This window comes from Tenrec ecaudatus, chromosome 7 (assembly GCF_050624435.1).
Source record: "Tenrec ecaudatus isolate mTenEca1 chromosome 7, mTenEca1.hap1, whole genome shotgun sequence".
NCBI classification, from domain to species: Eukaryota; Metazoa; Chordata; class Mammalia; order Afrosoricida; family Tenrecidae; genus Tenrec; species Tenrec ecaudatus.
In genome coordinates, this window is record NC_134536.1 from 77,744,237 (window position 1) to 77,765,601 (window position 21,365).

The following is a 21,365-nucleotide window of genomic DNA, read 5'->3' on the forward strand; positions in this document are numbered from 1 at the left end:
GCTCATAGGATGCCTGGTGGGGCTTGGTCAAGAGCAATGTAATCGAGAGGAAATAGTAAACCTAAATGAAGGCCTAACATGATAGTGGGGCAAGAGGAAAGTAAAAGGAAATACAGGAAAGAACTAGGAGGCAAAGGACATTTATAGAGGTCTAAATACAGGCATGTACAACTGTAAATATATTTATAACGATAGGGAAATAGATCTATGTACATATACTTATATGTTAAGTATTAAGGTAGCACACGGACAATAGGCCTCTACTCAAGTACTCTTTCAACTCAAGAACAGTTTGTTTTAATAACCTGGCATTCATGATGCTCACCTCCTGGAAAAGATTGCTGAAGACAAAATGTGTGCATAAGCAAATGTGGTGAAGAAAGCTGACGGTGCCTGGCTATCAAAAGATATAGTGTCTGAGGTCTTAAAGACTTGAAGATAAACAAGCGGCCATGTAGCTGAGAAGCAACAAAGCCCCACGGAAGAAGCACACCAGCCTGTGTAATCATGAGGTGTTGAAGGGAACAGGTAGAAGATATCCAAAATCCAGAACAAAAGAATCATATTAATGTGAATGAGGGGTAACGCAGAGCAGAGGCCCAAACCCAATCTGTAGATAATTGGACATCCCTTTACAGAAGCGTCACAAGGAAGAGATGAGCCAGTCATGGTGTTGTACAGCACAGACAAAACATACAACTTTCCTCTAGTTCTTTAATGCTCTCCCCACCCCACCCCCACTATTATGAACACAATTCTAATTTACCAATCTGGCTGGACCAGAGCATGCACAGTGCTACAGATAAGAGTTCACAATACTGGGAATCCAGGACAGTTAAACCCCTCAGTACCAATAATGAAAGTAGAAATACCAGAAGGTTAAGGGTAATGTGGGGGGAGAAAGGGAGAACTAATCAGAATGATCATCATATCAAGCTCCTCCCAGGGGGATGAACAACAGAAAAATGGGTGAAGAGCAAAAGCAGTTAAGACATGAAAAAAAAATTATCAAGGGTTCATGAGGAAGGGAAGGTGGGGGAGGGAGGGGGTAAATGAGTTGATACCAAGGGCTTAAGTAGAAAGAAAATGTTAAAAATGATGATGGCAACATATGTACAAATATGCTTGACAAAATGGATGTATGCATGGATTGTGATAGAGCTGTAAGAGCCCCCAATAAAATAATTAATTTTTAAAAATTTTCTCAAGGTTCAACCATATTGTAGCATTAACTTGGCCTTCATTTCTCTTAATAGCTGAACAAAAGCCCATTGTATGAGTATACGATGCCTTATTCTCATCCATTTATGTGTATATGGACACTTATTGCTCCACCTTTGACTCCTGTGAATATGCTGCAATAAACACTGGTGCAGATGCATTGTTTGTGTTCCTGTTTTTAAATCTTGTGATAATACTTGTGAGTAGAGTTTCTGGACCATCGGGTAGTTCTATGGAACTCTTGTGGTGCAGTGGGCTAAACACAGGGTTGGAGATTCAAACCAACCAGCAGCTCCAATAGAGAACGTTATGAGGCTTTCTTCCTGTAAAGATTTACAGTCTTAGAAATTCTATGGATCAGTTCTACCCTGTCCTGCAGGGCTACGGAATTAGAATCGACTCACTGGCTGTGGGTATCTAAGAGTAGTAGTTCTGAATAAGTCCTGGTAGTGCGCAGGGGAAGGGCTCAGCTGGTCCCTCAAAGGCCGTTTGGACGTATCAGCTATTTTCCATGAGAAAGGTGTGGCAGTCTACTTCTGTAAAAAGGTACAGCCGTGGAACACCTATGTCCTAGTCCTCCTATGTCCCACAGCGGCATCAAGAATCGGAACAGACTTCTCAGCGACTGACCAGCTGACAGTGCTGTTTATCTTTCTGAGGACCCACCACATTTTCAGGGGTAGCTGCACACCGTGCATTCCTACTAGCCAGAGACACCCCACCCACAGTCATCGCATCTACTTCACCTGATAATGATTGAAAGGGCAGCGCTGAACTACCCCTATAGGTTTTTAAGGCTGTAAATCTGAGAGCAGAGAGGGCTATGTCTTGGCTGCTAATAGGCAGGTAACTACAAGGTCAGCAGTTCTAAACCACTAGCCACTCCGAGGGAAAGAGATGAAGCTTTCTACTCAAGTAACAATTTAGAGTCTTGGAAACCCAAAGGGGCAGTTATTTTTCCTATGGGATGGCTCTGAGTTGGAATCCACTCGATGATAATGATCTACACGGTAGAAAACATTTTCTTCTTTCAAATTACATTGCAGCACTTAGAAAATCTGCTATGTCAGATGAAAATGGAAATTTCAGTAACTTCCAAAAATGGAAATAACTTAGTCCACATTCATTCATCATAATACAAAAGACAAAACATTGAATTGGTAGCATTTTTGTCATTGATATTGCTGTCTATGATTTAAATCAGTCTCTTAAATTACTCTTGATGTTAATAAATCAAAATTGCAATTACAAGGTATTTGCCAACTAATACTTATTAAAGTACGATATAATCAAAACTAATGAGCTATGGCCAAAGCTTAACTATGAGACAAATTCATATAACATGAAAGATAATAAAGGGAAAACATGTTCAATTTAAGTAGAGAGTGAAGAGTAAACAAACTCATGCTAAGTGAGAAAAAAATGAGTGATTAATGTCAAATTAATAAATTAGAACCATTAAATTATTTAAAATAGAATCGATCAATTGAAGGATATTTTGGGAGGAGCTATGCAAACCAATAGTACTCAAATAGGGGAAAGAACTGTTTATTTCCTTGCTGAGACTAGCAAGTAAAAGTAAATGTTACTAATAAACTCATTTTACATTTAAGATTTTAGACATGGTCAGGCATGCAAATCCACTACAGGCCTGTTTCCCAAAATAAGTTCATAATATTTTTATTCATCTTTTCCTATTGTATTGTTTTATAACTTCAAGTAATTCAAGTATGTTATTGTCATCAAATAACTTTTGTTCATATCAGCAAGTGAAAGTTTTCCATTGTTTCTAAAAATTGGATGATATTTCATGTAATTATAAAAAAATAATCACTGTTCAATAACCACAATAAAACTGAAAATCACAGAAACATTCCATAAGTAGGAGGACCTGTGGCTGTATCAGTTGTCTTATGCCAGCACCATGAAGTGCTAAATGTGGCTCTCCTAGCCAAACTCTTGGCTCCCACCAAACAACCTGTTCCGCCTGGGTCTGGTAAAAAGGTGGGGTAAGATACCGATAAGGATTTGCCACTGGTGAATAACTGGGAACAAGGTTCCCTGAGTGGCATCTGCTGTGTATAAAATGAGCTCTCTGAGAAGCAGGAAGAAGGATCTCTACCTGCAAGAGCTAGGAATGGAGCGAAGTCCTGTGAATCCATCATTTCTGCTACAACTGAGGTGTAGCAGCAGAACCAGGAGCCAGAGCATGGAACCAAATAATGGGCTTCCCAACCTACAGAGCAAGTAAAACGGAGCACTTTTGTGCAGCAGGTTGGCTGCAGAGTGGGGTTCCTCCAGGCATTTACTTCTGGGAGATGAGTTTGCTGACCCAAGGTTCTTGGGCAGAAGGCCTTCAGGTTGACTTACAAGGCAGTGAGATGCCCCCTTAGACATTTATTAACAGACTTGAAAAAAGACTTTCCAATATGCTCAGATAAACAAGTCTGAGCATTTCTCATCTGCAGTACAACTTGTCAATTTCCTTAATAAACCCTTTAATCATGAATTCGTCTCAGTTCTGTGTTGCCATTGCAATGACTCTCAGAACCCAGAGAGGGAACAATATAGAACACTGAGACTACACATCTTATATTTGAGGGAAAAGCCAAGATGAACGGCTAATCCAAGGTTCCAGATTTATTCTGCAGACTAGCTCTCTAGTCACATGGTTCCCAGTCTATCAGAAAAGTCCCTACCCGCACATGCTGATGTTGTTAGGTGCCATCGGTCCGTTCCGACCTGCAGAGATGCTATCTATGCACAATGGGACAAACGCTCAAGGTCTCGTGCCATCCTCACAACTGTCAGTATGCCTGAGCCCACTGTGGCAGAAATGGGTTAATTCCATCTCCTGAGAGCCTCCCTCATTTCCACTGTCCCTACACTTTAACAAGCATGATGTCCTTCTCAGGGTCTAGTCTCCTATAAAGTATGTGAGAGAAGTCTCGTCATCCTTGCCTCTAAGGAGCACTCTGGCCATATTTCTTCCAAGACAGATTTGCTTGTCCCTTTAGCAGCCATGGTATTTTCAACACTCTTCTCCAGCACAATTCAAATGAATAGATTCTTCTTTGGTCTTCCTCACTCGATGTCCAACTTTCACAGGCATATGAGGCAATTGAAACATCATGCCTTAGAACCTTAGATCGCGCATCCCTTCGTCCTGGCTTTTCCATACTCCCAAGAGGTCTCCTGCAGCAGATTTACCCAATGCAACACATCTTTTGATCTCTTGACTACTGCTTCCATGAGTACTAATTGAGGATCCAAGATCGACAAAATCCTTGAGAACTTCAATCTTTTCTCCATTTATGTTCCCTATTGGTCCAGTTGTGAGGATTTTGGTCTTCTTTACATTGAGTTGTAATCCGTGATAAAGACTTCAATCATTGATCATCATCGGCAAGTTCTTCAAGTCATATTCTTTCAGCAAGCAAGGTTTTGTCATCTGCATATCATAAACCTTCCTCCCATTCTGTTGCTACATGTTTCTTGATATAGTCCATCTTCAATAATTTGCTCAGTATACAGATTGAATAAGTTTGGTGAGAAGATATAACCCTAATGCTTATCTTTCCTATTTTATTCCATGTAGAATTCCCTTGTTCTGCCTCTTGATCCATGAGATCAAAAGACACATCGCATTGGATAGATATGTCCCAAGAGAAGGACATCATGGTTGGCACAGTTGAGACAGCAAAAGAGAGGAAAATTCTGGGCAAGAAAGGTTGGCACAGGGGCTGCAAGGATGGGCTCAAAGGAGCAACTGTGAGGATGCTGCAGGACCAGGTGGGGTTTCGTTCCTTCTTTTGCACAGAAGTTAGTATTCTTGTCAGCAGCAGACTCAAGGCACCTCACAACAACCACCACCTTTGCCTGCAATTTTCAGAAAACAATAGTGGAGCACATTCCAAATATTCTGAGCATGACATAAACGCTGAAACTCCGTGAGAGCCAGTGTGTTTCAAACTACTCCACAGACAACTGGTGGTCGGAAGCGTTGCTCTTCAACCACTGTTGCTCACCCCATACAGAAGCTTAAACAAAGAAAAATCTTCGTTAAAGCATTAGAGCTTTATCGTTTTACCTTTAAAGAGCTTCCTGAAAATAATGAAATAACTACTTTTTTGGCCTTGTGAAAGTCTCTGGCGTCCTTCCTTCCAGAATTATAGCAGGGCCTGGACAGAAGAGATGCCTTTGGGCATGTGTTGCGGAAGATAAATCACATTGCTTATCTAGCCTTAGATCAGGTGCCAGTACCTGCAGGCCTGCCTATTCTTGGATTTTCAATGCCAGTTGGAATGCACTGAATCTCACTAGGGGAAATAACTGAAGCCAATTTGGCCGAGTCAGCAAATTTGAGAGATGCTGTCTTAACAGCTTCAGGATTGTAAAGCAAAAATGGTCCTCTATGGAAAGGAATTAAAATGTATTTGCTTAGTTAGTCATTCCCCTCTCCCAGGATCCATTTCTATTCCCCAGTAACTACTGGGCCCTTAAGTCATAAAATAAAATGAAAATAAAAGTAATCTTTGTCAGATTTTTACTTGTAATTTAAAGGTTTCACCAGTGATTCACAGTATTTCTTCTGGAGTTCAACTACCAGTACTAGACAAACCAAACTGCTGTCCACAAAGACATGAAACAGCCAGACGCTGCAGAGCAAACAAAAGACTGAGCCTTCAGACGATCTGAGAACTCTGGGCAATGGTGCCCTCGTTAAAAGACACTGAATCACAGTTAAGATTTGCAAGCAATGCTTCAAAACACAAAAGGAAACTTGAAGAAATCTGAGAAATCTGAAAATAAGTAAGTGATCATAGAAGTGAAAGTATGATTGCTCACGGGCATGGAACAGCAGAGAGGTTAATCATAAACTGAAGTATCCAGTCTCCTAAACAACATCATGAATAAATATTATTTCAGTGCCTGATTTAAAATTATTCTTGATTTATATTTTACATTTTCATGTACAGTGCCTTGTTTCTGGACTTGATTATGTCACTGACCTCATAAGTCTAACACTGCAATCTTAAATTCTGTCATTTTATTGTGAATTTTATCATCTAAGAAAGCAAGTTTTCTTTCATGCATAAACATTTTAAAAGCAAATGGTACTTTATTATAACCATATTATAAATGTTGGGATTAGTTTGTATAATTCTATCTTAAAACTCTCATTAGGATTTTTAACTGGATAACAAAACAATAAATATAAAAATTATGCTAAATAAAATAAACACATAGATTAAGAAAATGGTCATTTTTACAACATTGAATCTTCCTATAAAATTCATGTTTCTCTGTACAAGTCTTTCAGATCCTTTGTTAATATCATAAGCTTACTCTTATATTATTATTTTACTTTCATTATACTTTATTCACATTCTATCAAAATTTTTTCTACTAAAATATAGGAATCCTGTTAATATCTATGTTTTTTTTAATCCCAGTCACCTTACCGACTAATTTTTCTAATAGTTTCTATGTAATTTTATAAGTTTTCTTGATAGTTATCATTTACAAAAATCCTAAATTTTTTCATTCTTATTAAGTCACACTGCTCTGCATAGAATCTCCAGTCCTAAAAACTACTGATACTAGGAGCCTTGTTTTGATATTGATTTAATAGACATGACAACACAATTAATCCATTAAGTATGGTACATTCAATAGTTTGACATATCTTTAAGGTAGGAAATTATAAAACTATCTTAATCTTTAGTAATCAAGCATCTTATTAGTAATATGTCTTTGTTGTTTGAGTCTCTGAATTTTTCTCTAACCAATAGAATAACCAAGTCTTTCTTTCTTTTAAATAATCAATGTACCTTATATACTCGAGTATAAGCCGACCCTAATATCAGTCGAGGCACTTAATTTTACCACAAAAACTGCATTAAAAATGCGCTGAAAAACTTGGCTTATACATAAGTGTATACAGTAGCTTTATTTACATTACCTAACATGTAAACAATAAAGCTTCATTGATTATTTAAAGGTTCTGAGTGGTTTTTATTATTATTTCCATTTTACTGATAAGGAAGCTGAGGTGTAAGAATTACTTAGTAAGTAGTTGAGCAATAATTTGAATATAGGCTATTCAGATTTGATACACTTGGGACCATTCTTAGATCCATGCTAATACATATTTCTTTTCTAAGTTTCCTTTAGGAATTTTGCATCTGTATTCATGAGGGACACCAGCTACACTCTTCACTGTGCTATGATGGAATACATTTAAAAGCTTTCTGTGGTAACTAGTTTCCAAGATGACCACAATTATTCCTACTTCTTGGAATGCACGTGGGAGTAGCTCCTTCTTCTATTAGCTTATCAGTAATAAAGTAATAAAACTGGGTAGAATGTCACTTTAAAGAGAGGTTAAAAAAAAAAGAAAGACTGCAGCCTCTATACTGGATTCTGTTTTGGATCACTCCAAGGCAAATGCCATATAGATTGGGGAGACTAAGGCATCCTTGGTGGAGAAGCGGCCCCATGGTGAAGAACTGAAATCCCAATTCTAAACGATGCAAGGCGCTGAGCCCTGTCAAAAGCCGTATGAGATTGAAAGTGGATCCTTAACTTTCAGCTGACAGTTGCGCAAAGTTGTGCAAGTGACCACAGCAACCAGATGAAAGATCCTGGACCAGAGCCACCCAGCTAAGTCATTCTTAGACTCCTAATTCATAGAAATTGTGTGACATAATGTGTCATGTTTTAAGCTGCCACGTTTGGGCGTAACCTGCCATGTAGCCATAGATAATTAGTGTACTTTCCATTATATGGCAGTATCATAAGAAGCAACTGTTTGTGGAGGGTTGATGAGAACCTGTTAGCTCCCCAAAACAGGTTCGTTGGGAAAATATACTATGGCTCTTTAAATTTTTTCCCCCTAAGATAGTCAATTCGCATTTTTAACCTCTTACACTAAAATTTAATTATTCATGTATTTTCCCATAAGTGTCCATTTCTTTTATCTCTAAATACACTGATATACAATTTTTAAAAACTTTCTGAAACCATAAGTAGATTTCCTTTTCATTTTAGACTTTATTTTTAGGGCTTAAGTAGAAAGAAAATGTTTTGAGAATGATGATGGCAACAAATGTACAAATACGCTTGATGTAATGGATTGTGATACAAGTTGTATGAGTCCCCAATAAAATGATTTAAAATTAAATTTCAATTTTATACATATTTAGAAGTCATTTAGGCATATAAACCCTTGCATATTTCTAATAACTATATTAATGCTAAATTTGATAAGAGTAACCTACACAAGGTTTCATATTTGGTATTCATATTATTTTTTAAACTTCCTTTATGAATTATAGTATTATTAAAGTAAAAAATCCCAAGTCTTTACATTCAAACCGGAGTCCTTATTTTCATAGTAAGCTTTAAATTAAAATACCAATTTTTTATTACTATTTTCTTCTCCAAAAGAATTTGCTTAATGTAGCTTAAAAATAAAATGAAATACCTTCAGATTATATTTATGAGCTTTATCCAAAATAGTCGGTACTAAGTCATCAGTAGGTTCTCCATTCTCATCACTTGAAGCAGGTGGGTACCAAGACAGGGCGAGAACACCTAATGAAAAAGATGATTAAAAAGCAAGAAGGAAGGAACAGAGATGACTACAGGTATTATAGAAAAGGCAGAAAAAGTACTAGCTAGTCAACAATTAAAAGAACAAATAAAATAGTCTCATAGAAATTTGCTCTGTTATCTTATTTTCAGGCAAAATACAAGAACTTCACTCTTATATGTAGTCAATTACTTAGTAACTTTACATTAGTCATTAATATTTTCACAGAAGATTCAAAATAAGTGAAAAATTCTTCCCTGTGTTACATAATTGTTTAACTGATTTTTTTTAAAACTGCCAGAAATATAAGCCTGTATGAAAATTACTAGTTAGAAAAGGAATGCTTGGAATCAACTAATTCACAGCCCTATGTCTATTGTTAAAAATTACATTTTAGTTGAAACAAGAATCAAAACAATGTTAAACTGATAAATTCTATAAAACATATAAAAAGGAGTAATATTAATTCAACACAATCTTTAACAGAATAAAGAAAAGGTCTCTCAACTATGTGTACGGACTCAGTAATACTCTAATAATTAACCAATGTTAATTCAAGATCATAAAATTACAGATCGGTATCCCTCATGATCCTGGTCACAAACAGAAGTCCCTTTAAAATATTAGCAAACAATTGAATAATGTATAAAAAGCATAATAAATCATTATCAAGTAGGTCTGATTCCAATAATGCAAAGCTGGTTCAATATCTAATAAATCAATGAGTCATCATTAGCGACTGAATGAGGAAAAAAAGGCCACGCTATCTGATTTCCAAAGCTATGATAAGCCTAGTGCGGGAGAAAGCACTTATTGTGTGTCTGCACAGAGGATTTTGCAATTCTCTTGCCTACGGCTCTCTCCTTAGCTCTCCCCCGTGTGCACGCTTGCTTTGCAAGGTCTATAGATTCTGTTCCAAGAGAAAACACAAGATGCAGCCTGAACCTAGTATTCAGTGAAACTTATTTTCAATCCAAGTTTTATTGGCACAAAATTCACATATCAAACAATTAAACATGTCAGTCATTCAATGACATCAAGGGAAGTTGCAGTTGCACCATCGCCACCACATCTATCTCAAAGGATACCCCCACCCTCCAGAGTCATATCCCTTCAACTGAGCTGTGCAATCACTCCCCTCCTGCCCTCACAGTTCACTCCAGAAATCCCCCTGCCCTCCTGCTAGCCCATGCCTCACCCCTGCATGCCCTCTAACACCTTATATCAGTTATCATCATTATCCATCGCTCCTTCTTTGCTTCACACCTAGGAAACCCAACAGAAAACAGTGCAAGACGAATTGCACTAAGGTGGTAAGAATAAGATCATATTAGTATAAAGGCAAAAATGCAAATATTGTGTAAGTGGGAAAAGACCTCAATCAGTGTTCAAAAAGCCAGGGGAAATTTTCTGTCAGGGGACAACTAAAAGATACCTGCACCTCGCACTAATTCAGGTCCTATCTATAGGGAGGACAACTGCCCTGGTACCAAGATTGATCCAGCATAATCAGGAATACAATGGTCTCTGCCTGATATTAAGGCTGTTTGGGACTCTTGCCTTGGCGAGAATGGATCTGCCAGCAGCTGGGTCTGACTTGATACTCTATAGATGGGTTTTAGGCTGCCACTGTCCTCCAAAGGAAAGCCTTCTCCAAAACGTGCTCATAATTTTAGTTCTAATAACGTTGAGTAGTGAGGCTGAAACCGGGATGTGGGTAGCAACTTTGCTTTCGGCCAGGTGTCTCTACGAAACAGCTATGCAAAAATGAGCCCTTATTCATAGTTTGTTAGAACTGCTCCAGGGCTGGGGCCCCAGCCCCTTCCTCATACTAGGAACCTGTAAGATCTTTGTGGCTAGTAGCTAGGGGATTGTTTTTCCTCTGTTCCTGCTGCAAACGGGTGCACAAACCACCACTTTCCTTTGTTATCCACCTGGCTCTGGAAGACAAAGGGGGTTGTGGATCTTTTCCCTACTTAGCAAAGAACTCTGCAATTAAGAGTAAAACACTTTTTCTTCTGAGTCCTCTTTGATTCACATTTCATTGTTTCCAAATTCACCTCAGTGACTAATGGTTGCCTGTCTCACTTGTGAGGCACATGTCCATCTGGTTCTACTGACTATGCAGTACCAACTGAAAAATCATGTAACTTATAAACAAGCACGTACAAGGGATGATCACAAAGATGAGAAGTTCAGAGTAAAGTCCCCACAAAATATATATCTGATTGGTATTAAAAGTCTAAGATCAAATATTATGGAGCTAGGACAGTGTTCCTAATATAAAACTGGAAAACCTAGATTCCAGCACTAAAAATTAATTAGAAATACAGGTGTTCTCATTTTCTAAGCATAAAAACTATTTATCATAAATGACAAACTTTCAACAAAAAATTACAATGTACATAAAAAAGCTGGAAAACAACACACTGCCAAAAAACAAAGCAATAAACAGAAACAGATTAAGAATCTATAGAAATATTAAAGCTGTATGATACAAAAATCAATCAACAATTATGTAAATTAATTGATCAAGCATGTAGTTATTCTAAAAAGAGGAACATAGGTATGTGCATTTATACTAAAAATCGAGTTCATTTTATTTCCATTTCTTCTAGTAACCTTAGGATAACAAATCTAATTTCAGAATATAGTCTAAAGTTGATATCCATCTAGAACTTTGGAAACACCAATGATGAAAACTAGAAACATGGAATGTGACTTGTGCCCCTTTGTCCGCAACATCTAACACAATTTTGGGAGATGGTAGAAATCAATATAGTTTTAGTGTTAAACTGAGAGATGGTCATTTTAAAGACTTGGGATAAATTATGCTTGGCTAAGTGTAAAGAGTTTTCTATGACTACCGGATTAGCAAAAATTTAGCAGCTTAAAGTATTACACATTTATTTTACTACAGGCACGAGAACCAACTGGGCAAATATCAACATTTCAAACTGGATGGTATTCATTTCTGAAGGCCCAAGGTAAGAATGTCTCCTTGTCATGCCCAGTTCTAGAAGCCAAAACATTCCTGATTCCAAGGATACAAGGTGAAAATTTTGTGAACATTTTATTGATATCCCATGATTTTTTTCCCCAAGAGTCATGAAAATAAATAATCTCTATGGAATCTTTAGAATGGAGAAGGGCGAGGCCATGTAGTCTGTAATCCTTCACATACAGAAACGAAAATCATGCAAAAACATGAGGCTTCTACTAGCTCCCTGATAATCATAATAGTATGATTGTAGTTTAAATATAACATTTATTTTATTTTAAATTCATCATTTCCTAGGAAAATTCAAAGATTGGACCATTAGAAATTATACAATCCAAACCTATAACTTTAAAAGGATAAATCACCCGCTGGTGCTGAGCAATAATGCGCAATTCAACTTAGGAATCGTAAGGACATACAGGATCAGGGGAAAAGATGAATGTTGCAGATGAAGTCAAAGCATAGTCAATCACAGAGTAATTTAATGATCCCTTTTAAATTAATCTCTTCTTCAATTTGAGAAATACCCAAGTTGTCATGCTAACAGTATTGATTATTATCATGTCTTATGTTTGGGAACTTTGGAGTGAATTTATTATTTGCCTTAATAACAATAAATATAATTCAATAATTAACTGGTTACAAAATCACTTATTTTGAGATGAGCTACAATGTTGTCACTTTTCTTACTACTGACTGGGTGTTTATTTTTCCCAGCAGAAAATCTATCAAAAATATAACATATCTGCATCAATAGGGAAATTGTCAGCACTTTAAATAAAATTAATTGTATAACTGCTTGTGGTTAGAAATAATATATGTTAAAATAGAGTATGTAATAAAAACATGAAGGAAAAATATCTGTACATAAGCATTAGACAAGTACAAAAGAAAATATAAACTTATACATTTTTCTAATCACAATAAAATGATAACAAAAATATTTCTAAGTATTAAAAATGCCTAGTTGTATATAGCTCATTTGCATAAGGAAAAAATTTCCAGGAATAAACATTTCCATCAAGCATAATCTGGTTTTGACCACAATGACAAAACCAGTATAGAAATAACACAAATAAAAACTGGAGCCTATATAAATAAATAAATACATAAATACGCCCTGCCTGATTTCCAAATGCATTAGTAAATGAAGACAGATGCAAGCAATGCTGTCTGAATTTATCAAGGTTATTGTATGTCCTAATACAGACAGAATACAGAAACAAATGCTACAAAGTCACACTAAAAAGCTAGATTTTGTTTTTGAATAACTGAAAAATATAATAAATACTAAAATTCACTAAGAAGAGGACAGGAAAGGGAAAAGAGAACAAAGAATACATGGGACAAAGACAAAACGAAAAGCAAAGTTAAATATTTAAAATTACTATATTATTATATTACATAAAAATGAAAAAATATTTTTAAGTTGTCAAACTAATTTTAAAACATAGTAGTACTAAATTAAATATAAAAGTGATGTCCACTAACAGGTACATGTAAAAATAAATTTGTATAATTATAAAATTAAATAGTATTTACATATAGAAAATGACTACACTTATATAGCATAAGAAAGTCACTTAATATTATACAAAACTAAAGAAACCAAACATACACAAAGGATAATTTTCTTTTTCTTTTTATTTTCTTACCATAGAAGAATATCTGCAACTAATCTACAGTGGTAGAATTCAAAACCATAGTTTTCTGGAGTGGAGGGTGCATATTATTTTAGGTTATGAAAAGATTTGCTTCTGAACTGGATGGTATTTAAACAGTATTTAAACCTTTGAGAAACATCATGTAGCTATATATTTAAATTGGGAGAATTTACTGTAGTTTGTGTAAATTATAATTTAATAAAATTCGGGAGGAAAAAAAATTAGAAGTCAATAAATTTAAGCCACTTAGGAAAGGTTTAGGAACTAAACAACTGTCTCTGAGAACATGGTTAAAGGATCTTGTCTGAAGTTGTAACACTGCATGGATAGTTTAATTTGGGTGTTAGGAGTTCAAAAACAGAATCAATGACAATATGAAGATTACTAGCAATGTGGCACAAAAATGTCATATATGGTCATATATCCACAATACACACACACACACACACACACACATACAATAATTACCAATTGAAGCTGAGCACATTTGTCTCATGTGGGTTTCTATGACAGAAGGATCCCGAGAGCTATAACTTCCCAATTCAGGATAAAAGCTGGAGCCAATATCATCTGGTGGGCTGTGTCTCCCTGGTGGATAATTTTTGGCTATTCGAGGGTCCCAGTGTTCCAAGACTGGATGGTTCCAATGTAGATATTTACCATCAAACTGTGGGTTTCCATACCAACTGTAATAAAATACATGTAAATGATAATTCAGAGGTGGCAGTTCTTCTAGGTTAAGTTCAGAGTGTTTGGAAGGTTTCATAGTGATTTCTACACTTTTTAAATTCTTGAACTTTGCTTCACTGTTGATTGTGTCACTCCTTTTGGAATCAAATTTTTTCTCCAAGTGAATAGTTTTCTGTCGAAATTCTGGAAGAAGGTCAAGTCCAAAAGGATCTCCAAAAGTAGCTGTACTTGGTCTCAACGTTTTTAAGCCCATCATCAGTGAGAAAATAAATAAAATGAAAAGTGACAAAAGGATGCAAGTCCTTCTCCGAAACTTTGCCATGATGACATACTTCAAACTCCAAGAAAACCCTCCATGATGTTTTGCTGTAATTGTTCAGGGAAACAGACAATTAGTAAGTGCCATTTACACCTGTTTTTCTAATACATCCAAAATGAAAACTAAAATAATTATATTCAAAAATTAAGAACTATATTATGGCTTTAACTATATCATCAAATACTAATTTCTATGGAAGGATCTATTTCTGGCTAGATGAAATGGCAGTACCTATTTAGGAATATTGTTTTTATTTGCAGGACAATTATATTTAATAGATAAGCATTTTAAGAATTTTTAAAAGCTGAACATATTTATCTTTCATTTTGTGACCACATCGAATATTCTCAAGTTATAAAGGGAATATTTATCTACACAAATCCCACTCCACTGAGTGGATTCTGATTCAGAGAGACCCTGTAAGGCACAGTGAGAACTCTTCTTCGAGATTCTAAATTGTTATAGGAACATTAACACATCACAGTTAATAAAAAAGAAATAGTTGTGAATATACTAAAATCCTAGGCATAATATGAATTTTCAAAAAGACGTTTGTTTTAAAGAATCAAAGGGAATAAATTAAAGCAGAGGGAAGAATGATCACTTGGCTGTTTCAACTTTTTACTTTGCATCTTTGATGGAAGCCTTACTGACCACAGGTTATAAACATTAACGTGCATCTTCTAAAATGGCTCTGTATGCTGGTTATACAATTGTCTAAATGAGCTTAATACGTGCATGTATTGAATATTGCAAACAGACATAAACACACATGAATTAAAAAGTTTCCTTTTATATACATACTTCCTATTTTATTTCATTAAAAAATTAGTAATGACTACATTTAAAAAACTAACACATACTGTTGTAAGTCTAAAGAATTCAGTTAAAATAAATATAACCCTGACAAAAAAGACAGAGAAGTGATACAATATAATGAGTAATTCAATACACACACAAAAAGAACTTCTACACAAAAAGAACTTCTATGATGGGCGCGTGAAAGAAATATTACAATAATTAAGTATGTTACTTTTTTGTGCTAAAATCAAAAATTCCTTTCAAAGTCAATCTTGTGTAATTGTGAACTGTATCACAGCTAAAGGATAACAAAAATGGCATATGTCTAAAGCTTGATTAACAGTTTAATTCGGTGGAACAAATCCAAATACTCTACTAGTTGACATTTTCATCCATTCATGAACTCGATAGATGTCCAAAACAAGGTTTGTCAACAATCAACATTGCACCTGTTTTGAGATGAGAAAACCACTCATGCACTTGAGTTTTTCCCATAGTGCTGTCCTTTGTCAGCTGTGTTCAGCATCACAAGTTTCTGCAGCATTTTTCCCAAGCAGGAAACAACATTTCACAGCCACACACTGTTCTCTTAAATCAGCCATCACAAAAAACAAGGTTCAAACAGAACTGCTTTTATAAAAAAATTCACCGTGGCACGAGAGAACTTCCAGAGGCGATGCCACTGGGTGCATTAACTCAGAGCAAATTGTTCCAACTCGATGCTCACCTTGCGGGAAAATGCATACGATGAAAACACTTCACCAAGCACAATTCCGGGATTTTGGGTGTACCCACTTGTATGAATTTGGAGATTTTGTTTTAATAACCATGTTAATTTCTACTTTGAGGAGATGTCATATATTCCCTTTCCTAACTTTATAAACCAGATATTCAAAGTAATACTTTTGGACTTTCGCTCTTCAAAGACTAATTTGGGAATCATTCCTGTCTCATCAGGAGATCAGTTCTTGGAAAAGGGCACCACGCTGGTAAAACAGAGGGGCATAAAAAGAGATGACAACACTAGACAAGACGAATTGATAAGGCAGTTGCAACAATGAGCTCAACGATAACAAAAATTGTGAGGGTGGTCCATGACTGGATAAGTGTTTCATCCTGTGGTACACAGGGCCACTATCAGTTGAAACCAACTCAACAGTACCCAATGATATACTCTCCTACCATCGTCTTTTTTTTTCAAGTATTTTGATAATGCATGGAAATACTAGGACACAAAGCTGGACTCATTAAAATATGTGGCAATATTTAGTGAATAAAATAAGGCATAATATGCTAAAACCCATTGCCAATGAGTAGATACCGAATCCAGTGACCCTGTAAGACAGAAACGATCAGAACTATGTGTAAAGGTTTCCACAACTAAATTTTTATAGGTGCAGAAAACCTCATCTTTGTACAGAATGGTTGGGGGCATTGAACCATCAACCTTGTGTTTAGTAGCCCAACACTTAATCCATGTACCAGTTCATTTTGACTGATACTAAAGCAAGTATTATAAATGTAAACATAATTGAATTTAATATGAAAAGATGAATCGTTACTCCTTTATAAGGTACAAAAATATCATTTTACTGGTTGCGACACCTAAATATTTCTAGCAAGCAAAACATAAAAATGTATCTAATTCAGTTTCAACTAAGCAACTGCCTGTTATGCTAGATGGTACATGAAGCAGGTTGAGTAAAAAGACACAGCTTTTATTATCAAGGCCTACAGAGTCCATGAAGACAAGCAACACATAAGTATAACACAAGGAAGAAAGTGCCAGAGAGAGATAAATTAAACATAAAACGAAATACTATATAAATTTAGAAGGTGATTTAAAAGAAAACACTATAGGATAAAAACAGAAAAAGTTAAGATGCTTAAAAAAACGAATGCAGAAAATGGCTACTAAAAATGGCAGCCATTGACTCATCTGTTGGTTAGTTTGTCAAATTCATGCAAAAACTTTACACACACCAAAAGGGATACAGTGTCAGATAAAATCAGGAAAGGTGTGTATCTGGGCTGTATCCTTTAATCTTAGGCATTCAATTTGTATACTCAGCAAATAACCCGAGAAACTGGATTCTTTGAAGAAGAATGTAACAGCTCGATTAGAGGAAGGTGTATTAGCAACCGTGACATGCAGATGACACAACTCTGCCAAAGTAGAAGACGACTGGAAGTACATGCTGAGGATCTCAAGATTAAAGACTGAAGTCTTCACTGTGGATTACAATACAATGTAAAGAACACTAAAATCTCACCAAAGGCCCAAGAGACAACATCGTGATAAATGAATCGAAGACTGACATTGTTAAGCATTTCATTTTACTTGAATTTACTATCAGGAAGCAGCAGATAAGAAATGTAAAGATGTTTTGCACCAGGCAAATCTGCCTAAGACCCACTTAAAGTATCATAAGAGTAAGAATCTCACATTGAATACTAATCTGTGTCTGATCTAAGCCATGGTATTTTCAATCATATCACATGCATGTGAAAGCAAGACAATCAGTAACGAAGACTGGCCATCATGCTTGGTTGGAAGAAGTGTCAGCTAAAAAGCGGAAGATCCTAGAGAAGATGGATCAACCCAGTCAGCAGCTGCAACAACGGGCTCAGGCATAACTGTGGGGATGGTGCAGGAGCAGACAGTTTCATTCTGTGGTACAGAGTCTCTCCATGTCCAAGCCCACTGCCACCACCAAGTTACAACATAAAGGCTAGAGGAAAAATAGGTCTAAATATAGCCTACAAAAAAGAAAGCTGTGTGTGTGCCAAAGCCCTTTCTGGCTGCAGCTCAGGATCTGGATGGTGAAGCAGATAACTACTTTGTCTGCTAAATGCAATCTCAGCAGTGCAAAGCTACGGGGAAGATAAGGCTTTCAATTCTCGTAATGACTGATAGTCTTGGAAACCAGCGCACTGGGCAGCTTGTCTGTCTTACCGGGTCGCTGTGAGTCAGAATAACTGGGCAGTCAGTCTGATTCGGGCTGTAGCATTTTTGCAAGCACAGAAATGAGGTAAGGCACAGCTGTGGGGCGTGTTGCAACCATTGCCCCTTACTGAGATGAGAGTGGGAGGCTGGAGGAGGCCACGGAACGAAGCCTGGGAGACAAAACACTGGCACAAACAGAGTGTAGAACAGAAAGATAAAACATGTATAAAAAATGAAGTTCATCCTATCAGACTTCATATGATTTTCTGACTGGAACACTGCACACTAAAGATGAAACTGTAACCTGTTAACAGCTGGTAATTTTGAATTGCTGAGATTGCAGTTAGGAACTTCAACTTCCTTGAGTGCTAACAGTGAATTCAAGTAAAATGAAATGTTTTAACAACTTCAATCTTCTCTTCCTTTTTCATATTAAAAAAGAAACTGTCATTTCTTCCAGATTTATAATATCATGCTCAGTAACTCCATGATCAACATGTATGATTCATCCAATAGTAAGTCTATCAATTGACTACTTCATTGCTAATGAGCTGTTACTTCACCCCACCACACCCACTTAAGTATCAAATGCATATCCTGGATCTTGTTTCAATGGTTGTGCCAGTCCAAAATCTTCTTTTTTCAACTTTCCTACTTTCCAAACGTAACTGTCCACGCTGTGCGCCCCTCGTGCTGTGTCCTCATTCTGCTTATGACCATTGAGCTGTCCCATGCACTGGCCCAACTACACTTTCCAGTCTTCGTGTTTTGTTTCTACAGACACAGCTTAGAGATCGACAGAAGAGCAATGTTTAATTCTTCACTTGCTACTACACTTAATTCCCTTCATCCTTCTTTAACACATGCCTCAAAAAAGTTCACATACATACTGCTAATTTTGAGCTTGCTGTACAACTACAGGATGATATTGGGGGGTGGGGAGAGCAGGCTGACTTTTAAAATTGACTTTGTGACTATACATATCAAACAGCCACTCAAAACTATTTACCTAACATTATGCCCTAGTATGTTACTTCTCTAATAGAAAAAAGAGTTATTTCATTCTTTCTTATTTTTTCATAAAACTTTCTGGTAAATGAAACCTGTGATACAGTGATTTACTTAAGGTGGTTCCACACTACAGTTTTCCTAACTCTCACCAAAGGGCTGTTTCCTAGTGATTTTAAAGGTGGGGGAAGATATTGAAAGGATTACATGATTCCGTCAGTGATTGTTAAGTGGGTTCATTATGATTCTAAGTGATTGGAACACTAACATAGGGAGTGGTCAATTTTGCTAGCTTGCTGGGTATAAGTTAGCCATCTGAGAGGAGGGTGGGAGGCGAAACCTCACCACCACTGAGACAAGTCAGGAGTGGATTGTGTCCTTTGGACCGAGATTTCTGTGTCCTGAAGCTCCTTCATCCAGAAGACAGTTGTGACACCAGAGGAGCAGCGGAGGAGTTGTAGGACCAGAGCGGAACCAAGAATGTGAGATGGAGCTCAGAGCCCATGGCTGGATTGTAGAGTAGGGTACCTCTAGGCCAGTGGTTCTTAACCTTCCTAATTCCGTAACCCTTTAATAGAGTTCCTCATGTTTCATTGCTACTTCATAACTAATTTGCTACTGTTATGAATAGGGTGACCGCTGTGAAAGAGTCATTCAACCCCCAAAGGGGTCACGACCCACAGGTTGAGAACCACTGCTCTACGCACTTAACTAGGAGAGCTATAAGTTTGCTGACCCAAGGAGTGAGAGCTGAAGCTTAAGGTGGAGTAGGGTGCCCTTTAGGCATTTGCTGGCAGTCCTAAAGGAGATTTGTAACATTGCCCAAGCAAGGCAGAGGCTGGGCCAAGAGGCTGAAGGTCAAAGAGACGCATGCCTGTGGGACACAGCAAAGAGGCTGTCCTGACTGAACAACAGTGTCCTGAGTATTTCTCACCTAAATTGTAATCTGTTAACTTCCCAGTAAACCTGAGTATGGTGAGTTGCGTGAGGCCACCGCAATAAATTATCAAACCAGGTGAGAAGTAGAGTACTGTGGGTGGAACTGCCGGTGTCAAAACTGGAAAGGCTGGCAGGTGTCTCATAGCAACAGGCCTAAGGCAGTGGATACTGGTGATGGTACTTATACTTTCCCCACTCACGTCAAAGGAGGTCAGACGCGGTCACCTGGCCTTTTTATTCTTTAGCCTTCCCTTGCTCTCTTCTCATATTTCATAGAGGAAACATACGTAACGAGACAGAGGCTCTCTAGTCTTCTAATGATCTTATTAACTAGACGTTGGATACATTTTTCCTGTTTCAAGCAAATATTTAAAATTTTAAACTTTCTTCTACTTTACCACTTTGTGTTACCTCTGCACAAACTCCTTTTATTGAATCTTTGCTCATTTTTAGAACTATACCTTTTTATTCCTTTTACTCTTCTTAAATTTCATTTTTATTATTTAAAGTTTCTGCTCATTCTTTCTAAACTTCTTTTTGTAAATCTAAAATTATTTCAAAATGAATAAGGGAAAGAATCTCAACAGTGAACCGAAGGGTACGGGCAGTTAACATGTTAGGTGGCATCCAGTCGGTTCTGACTGACAGGGGCCCCACGTGCAGGCCTGCGCCATCCTCAGCACTGTCATGCTTGAGCCACTGTTGCAGCCATGAGGATAATCCATCGTGCTGACAGCATTCCTCTTATTAGTTGGTGTTCTTCTTTGCCAGCAGGATGTCCTTTTCCAGGGACTGCTTTCTCCTGAGAACGTGTCCAAAGTACATGAGACAAAGTCTTCCCATACTTGTTTCTAGCAGGTGCATTCTAGCTATACTTCTTCCAAGACAGGATAGCTTTGTTCTCATTTTCAATATATTGTCAATATTCCTCACCAACACCAAAATTCAGACACACCAATTCCTCGTCAGTCTTCCTTATCTGTTCCCTTTCACATACATATGACACAAATGAGACTACTATGGCTTGGGTTAGGCGCACCTTAGTCTTCAAAGTGACATCTTTGCCTTCAACACTTCACATAGGTTTTGTGCAGCAGGGGTACCCAATGCAATTAAGTTGTTTAATTTCTTGACTGCTGCTTCCATAAGCCTTCCATTTAGATTAAAACTCAAAGGTA

At 37.0% G+C, this 21,365-nt stretch overlaps 1 protein-coding gene across 1 annotated transcript in view; it reads right to left on the minus strand.

Moving 5' to 3' along the window:
* Positions 1-21,365, minus strand: part of MANEA (mannosidase endo-alpha) — a 37,765-nt gene that overhangs the window by 10,975 nt on the left and 5,425 nt on the right. Inside the window, exons 2-3 of the mRNA XM_075554759.1 lie at positions 13,952-14,539; positions 8,711-8,820 (exon numbers count right to left, since the gene is read on the minus strand). Of these exons, the coding sequence (XP_075410874.1) occupies positions 8,711-8,820; positions 13,952-14,495 (654 nt within the window). The 5' untranslated portion in view covers positions 14,496-14,539. The remainder of the gene's footprint in view (positions 1-8,710; positions 8,821-13,951; positions 14,540-21,365) is intronic.